The 5975-nt window shown below is 46.7% G+C and overlaps 1 protein-coding gene across 1 annotated transcript in view; it reads left to right on the forward strand.

The window, feature by feature from the left end:
* Window positions 1-5975, forward strand: part of PITPNA (phosphatidylinositol transfer protein alpha) — a 45651-nt gene that overhangs the window by 28665 nt on the left and 11011 nt on the right. The window contains exons 8-10 of the mRNA XM_003799097.2: window positions 2860-2937; window positions 3090-3200; window positions 4266-4388. Of these exons, the coding sequence (XP_003799145.1) occupies window positions 2860-2937; window positions 3090-3200; window positions 4266-4388 (312 nt within the window). The remainder of the gene's footprint in view (window positions 1-2859; window positions 2938-3089; window positions 3201-4265; window positions 4389-5975) is intronic.

The following is a 5975-nucleotide window of genomic DNA, read 5'->3' on the forward strand; positions in this document are numbered from 1 at the left end:
CTTGGGAGGCGGAGGCAGGAGACTCACTTGAGCCCAGGAATTGGAGGTTGCTGTGAGCTGTAATGCCACGGCACTCTACCCGGGGGGACAGCTTGAGGCTCTGTCTCAAAAAAAAAAAGAGATTCTCTTGCCTCAGCCTCCCAAGTAGCCGGGACTACAGGCGCCCACCACAACAGCCCAGCTATTTTTTTATCGTAGTTGTCATTGTTGCTTTAGCTGGCCCAGGCCAGGTTTGAACCTGATAGCCTCAGTGTTTGTGGCCAGCATCCTACCCACTGAGCTATGGGTGCTGCCTTTTCAGAACACTTTTTACTAAAGTGTAACGTACACAGCAATATGAATATATCGTAAGGGTTTAGCTTGGTGAATTTTTTTTTTTTTGAGACAGAGTCTCACTATGTCACCCTGGATAGAGTGCTGTGGCATTATAGCTCACAGCAACCTCGAACTCTTGGGCTTAAGCGATTCTCTTGTCTCAAGTAGCTGGAACTACAAGCACCTGCCACAACACCCAGCTACTTTTTTATTGTAGTTGTCATTGTTGTTTTTAGCAGGCCCAGGCTGCTTTCAAACCTACCAGTCCCGGTGTATGTGACCAGTACCTTAACCACTAAGCTATGGGCGCCCAGTTGTATATTCATCAACTAAATATACCAAATATTTTTCAAACAGAATATCAGCAAAAAGTATGATTCTTTAAGTATTTTGACAACTCTGGTTTTGTTACATGTGAGTGGAGGGAAGCAATGGTGGGAAAGATTTATTTTTTGAAAGCACACGGGAATAATCTCCTTAGCTTTGGAAAAAACATAGCGAGAGAGAAAGGGATTTACTGTCTTTGTTATTGCTATAATGAATTTGCTTTTCCTGAGCCCACATGAGTCAGTGGAGAGGGCCAGCCAAAAATTAAACTTTTGTAATGGCTTATTAACACAGAGAATTGCCTTATAAATCAGTAGTAGATTGGTCCAATACATCAAACATTTCTTTTTTTCTTTTTTCTTTTTTTGAGACGGAACCTCAAGCTATCCCCCTGGGTAGAGTGCCATGGCATTACGCTCACAGCAACCTCCAACTCCTGGGCTCAAGCGAGTCTCCTGCCTCAGCCTCCCAAGTAGCTGGGACTACAGGCGCCCGCCACAACGCCTGGCCATTTTTTGGTTGCAGCCATCATTGTTGTTTGGCGGGCCCGGGCTGGGGATTCAAACCCGCCACCTTAGGTGTATGTGGCTGGCGCCTTAGCCGCTTGAGCCACAGGCGCCGAGCCACATCAAACATTTCTAATAATAATTTTCTTTTTTTGAGAGACAGAGTCTCACTTTGCCACCGTTGGTAGAGTGCTGTGGCATCACAGCTCATAGCAACCTCCAACTCATAGACATAGGCAATTCTCTTACTTCAGCCTCCCAAGTAGCTGGGACTACAGGTGCCTGCCACAATCCCTGGCTATTTTTGTTGTTGTTGTTGTTGTTGCAGTTCGGCTGGTGCCAGGTTTAGACCTGCCACCCTCGGTATATGGGGCCGGCGCCCTACTCACTGAGCCACAGGCACCACCCAATAATGATTTTCTTAAAACAAGCTAGAGGGAGATTATACTAGAAGATTTTAGAACAATAGCCAGTTTTTCTTAACTCTGGCTGTATTTTAGAATCACCTGCAGAGATTAAAAAATAAAAATCCATGCTGCCTTCACCTGCATATACTCTTTGTTTTTTTTTTTTGAGACAGAGTCTCAAGCTATCGCCCTGGGTAGAGTGCTGTGACGTCACAGCTCACAGCAACCTCAAACTCTTGGGCTCAAGCAATTCTCTTGGCTCAGCCTCCCAAGTAGCTGAGACTACAGGCACTCACCACAATACCTGGCTATTTTTTGTTGTTGTTAAAGTTATCAATGTTGTTTCAACTGTCCCAGGCCGGGTTCAAACCGGCCAGTCTCAATGTAAGTGGCCGGTGCCCTACCTACCATCACCTGCAGATATTCTTATTCACAATTTTAGGTGTGATGGCCCAGAAATTTTGAAAAATTCTTCTCTGTTGGTTTCAATGCTCACCCTGAAAATCTCTGTCTTAAACACTGGCAAGGCCGGGCATGGTGTTTCACGCCTATCATCCTAGCACTCTGGGAGATTAGGAGGTGGGTGGATTGCTTGAGCTCACAAGTTCGAGACCAGTCTAAGCAAGAGCAAGACCCTGTCTCTACTAAAATAGAAAAACTAGCCAGCCATAGTGGTGTCTGCCTGTAGTCCTAGCTACTTGGGAGGCTGAGGCAAGAGGATTGCTAAAGCCCAAGAGTGTGAGGTTGCTGTGAACTATGATGACACCACAGCTCTCTACCCAGTATGACAGAGTAAGAGGCTGTCTCAAAAACAAAACAAAGCAGGTGGCACCCATAGCTCAATGGGTAGGGGGCTGGCTGCATATACCCAGGCTGGCGTGGGCCAGCCAAGCAACAATGACAACTGCCAAAAAATAGCTGGGCGTTCTGGTGGCCACCTATAGTCCCAGCTATTTGAGAGGCTGAAGCAAGAAAATCGCTTAAGCCCAAGAGTTTGAGGTTGCTGTGAGCTGTGATGCCACAGAACTCTACTCAGAGCGACATAGTAAAACTGTCTGAAAACAAAACCGTGTCTATTTAGACAGTCTGGTGATACTTTCATACTAGTAAAATAGAAAACAAACCCTGGGAGAGAAAAATCACATGGAATTCTCCTCTGAGGCAAATGTAAATAGGTCTACATCTTGTTTGTAACATTTTCCCATATTTTCTATATGCAACATCAAGAACTAATATGAAATGTACACTAATGAAAACTCTGTTCTCTCCTTCTCTCTCCCCTTCCCCACTACAATCTCTCTCAGGATTATAAATCAGAGGAAGACCCAGCAAAATTTAAATCTATCAAAACAGGCCGAGGACCCTTGGGCCCAAATTGGAAGGTGCAGTTCACATCCTCACCACCTGGGGGCTGGGCATTGTATGGGTGGGCCTTACTTGGTGGAAGAGGGGAATGGCTGGGGCTGGGCTAAGGGATAGCCTGAGGTCTGCCCTCTTAGTTACCCACCTACTTGTGGGTATGTTTCTAATGCAGCAAGAACTTGTAAATCAGAAAGACTGCCCATATATGTGTGCATACAAACTGGTTACCGTCAAGTTCAAGTGGTGGGGCCTGCAGAGCAAAGTGGAAAACTTTATACATAAGGTAAGTAACGAGGGTGAGGCCTTCCCAGTGACCTCTGTGTATGTCTTTGTGGGGGGGTATTTTTCCCAACAAGAGAAGATCATACAACCCACATGACCAGTATTGTAGGGTTGCCAACATTAGCATACCTCATAATTTGGTTTCCCAGACCCCCCCCTTCCTCTTGCACTTAACTGTCTTACAGTTTAATGCTGTCCATCCAGGGGCACCACATGTGACAGGGGAGGAAACCGAGGCAAAAGAAGGAAACAGGAAGGGACTTGCTATGACTGAACTACCAATAAAACTCAGTCTTTCTTTTCTTGAAGCCAAAAGGCAAGAGGTACTGTGAGCTAAATTCCCTAGTATCCTGAATTATCCACTGGGCAGACCTAAGGAGTTTTATAACCTTTTGATTCTCTGATGTTTTTCACTCTTGGGCCACATTTTATAGCTCTTGGCCAGTTTTAATATGGCATTGGGGCTCGGCACCTGTGGCTCAAGTGGCTAAGGCGTCAGCCACATACACCTAAGGTGGTGGGTTTGAATCCAGCCCAGACCCGCCAAACAACAATGATGGCTGCAACCAAAAAATAGCCGGGCGTTGTGGCGGGCGCCCCAGCTACTTGAGAGGCTGGGGCAGGAAACTCGCTTGAGCCCAGGAGTTGGAGGTTGCTATGAGCTGTGAAGCCATGGCACTCTACCCAGAGGGATAGCTTGAGGCTCTGTCTCAAAAAAAAAAAAAAATAATAATATGGCATTGCGCACTAGAGATAAGGATGAAATTGGCAGTTGTTTTGGGGCCTTGACTTGTATAGGAGCTGCCTATCCTGGAAGTACTTTGGGCAAAGGGCCTAGCTGTGAGGTAGGCACCTGTCTTTTCTTGGGGGCTCCCTCCTCTTTGATGCCATACAGATGAAGGCAAAGGTCACTGATCTACGGCTGATCCAGAGGAGCAGCCAGGTATCACTGCTCCTTACTTCCCCAGTAAAGTGTGGATGTTAGCATAGAGATCACAGGGGAGAGGGCTGTAGCAGTGGCCTTCACATTCTGGGTTCTAACTTACTTGGTTCCCCCTTTTTATAGCAAGAAAGGCGTCTGTTTACAAACTTTCACAGGCAGCTGTTCTGTTGGCTTGATAAGTGGGTTGACCTGACCATGGATGACATTCGAAGGATGGAAGAAGAGACGAAGAGACAGCTGGATGAGGTAAATGGGATCCCACAGGAGGCTCTGGGCGCTCTTGAATATTAAAGAGACTGTCATGCTGGGGCACTTCACTCTGACCACTGTCTGTAGTTCTAGGAGTATGTCAGTGTCTGCTATGGATAAGGCATAAGACTAGATAATGTGGGATCTATAGGGAAAAAAATAGTCTGTGCTTTTGAATTTTTAATTTCATAGAAATCTTGGTATATTCAGAGACAAATATGGCAGTGTGTGATAAATGCCAAGTGAGTAATAAAGCTGGTGTAGTGATTCATCAGAGCCAGGTTGGGGAATGTGCTGGGCTACAGAGCTGGAGGTGACCCTGGGAGGAGGCAGGCTGGGCCAATCTGTGAATACCATGCATGTCACCCACAGAAGATAGCAACAGCACACAAAGGAACTGACTGCTCTATATGGTGGCTTTCAGCTATTTTTAGACCTTAGAGCTTTCAGAGTTTGGGTGGTTTTTTTGGCTTTGGCATGGCTCCCAGAAGGAAGGCTATCTATTTTATGGGTGCCGAAGATCCAGCACTCCTCCTGCCTCATTTGAGGTGCTTCCCTGAGAGAACTACTCAGAGCAGATTGTCAGTAAATAACATGCAGGAACTCACTGTGCTAGGTACAATTCTAAGGGCTTTTACATACACAGTCTCAGTGCAATCTTTACAACACCCTGAGAGGTATTGTTGTGTCCTCACCTTCAGATGAGGAAGAAGAGGCTCCAAAAGCTCATTGCTGCTGTGCCCAGGTTATATATATAGTCAGGGTAAGAGCCCAGGGTCCTATAGCTCTACTCCTTCTTCTAAATGCCATTTGGGGCCCTCCTGCCCCCTTGAGGCTATAAATAAAGTAAGGCAGGAAGCTCTGTTTCATAAGAACTGCTATCCCTTTCTCCCTCCTTGCCCCTGGCAGGGTTTGGGGTGGAGCCTGAGTATCCAGCAGAGGCACTGCTTTGCATTAGCCCTGCCCAGCTCTTCTGCAGGGCCTGAAGTAAGAGCCAGGCTTGTGTGCTTGTGGCACCCTGTGCTATACACGTGCTCCCTCCTTCACTGTGCTGCTCCAGGGTGGAAACAGCCTAGAAGCTCTTCACTTCTCTGGAGCCTGGCAGGAAACTGTTCTTACCATCCAGGAAGATACTCTTCCTGGGCTAACTCACTGGGAAGTGGTGATCTGAGTTAGTTCCTATTAAGGGTGGCTGTTTGGGTTATTCATTCAGCTACATTTGGCAGTGAAGTGACAGGATTTGGGGCACAATCCCTGTTTCTTCTGATAAGGATCCTTAAGAAGCCGTAGACCTCAATGTCCAGGGCTCTGATGATTCTAACTGTATAAGAAAGAAGCCTGAGTCTTTTGGTTATCCTAGTTCTGACAAAAAGAAAGGAAAAAGTTACAAAGTGGAGGATTATGGAGAAGCCTGGGGCTTCACCTACCCACTGCCTGACAAAAGTCATCATAAAATACATTGGGGTTGGCTCGGCGCCTGTAGCTCAACCGGCTAAGGCACCAGCCACGTACACCTAAGGTGGCGGGTTCGAATCCCCAGCCCGGACACGCCAAACAACGACGGCTACAACCAAAAAAAATAGC

The sequence above is a fragment of the Otolemur garnettii genome, unplaced genomic scaffold, assembly GCF_000181295.1.
Source record: "Otolemur garnettii isolate 467f Iridium unplaced genomic scaffold, OtoGar3 scaffold00145, whole genome shotgun sequence".
Classification (NCBI taxonomy): domain Eukaryota; kingdom Metazoa; phylum Chordata; class Mammalia; order Primates; family Galagidae; genus Otolemur; species Otolemur garnettii.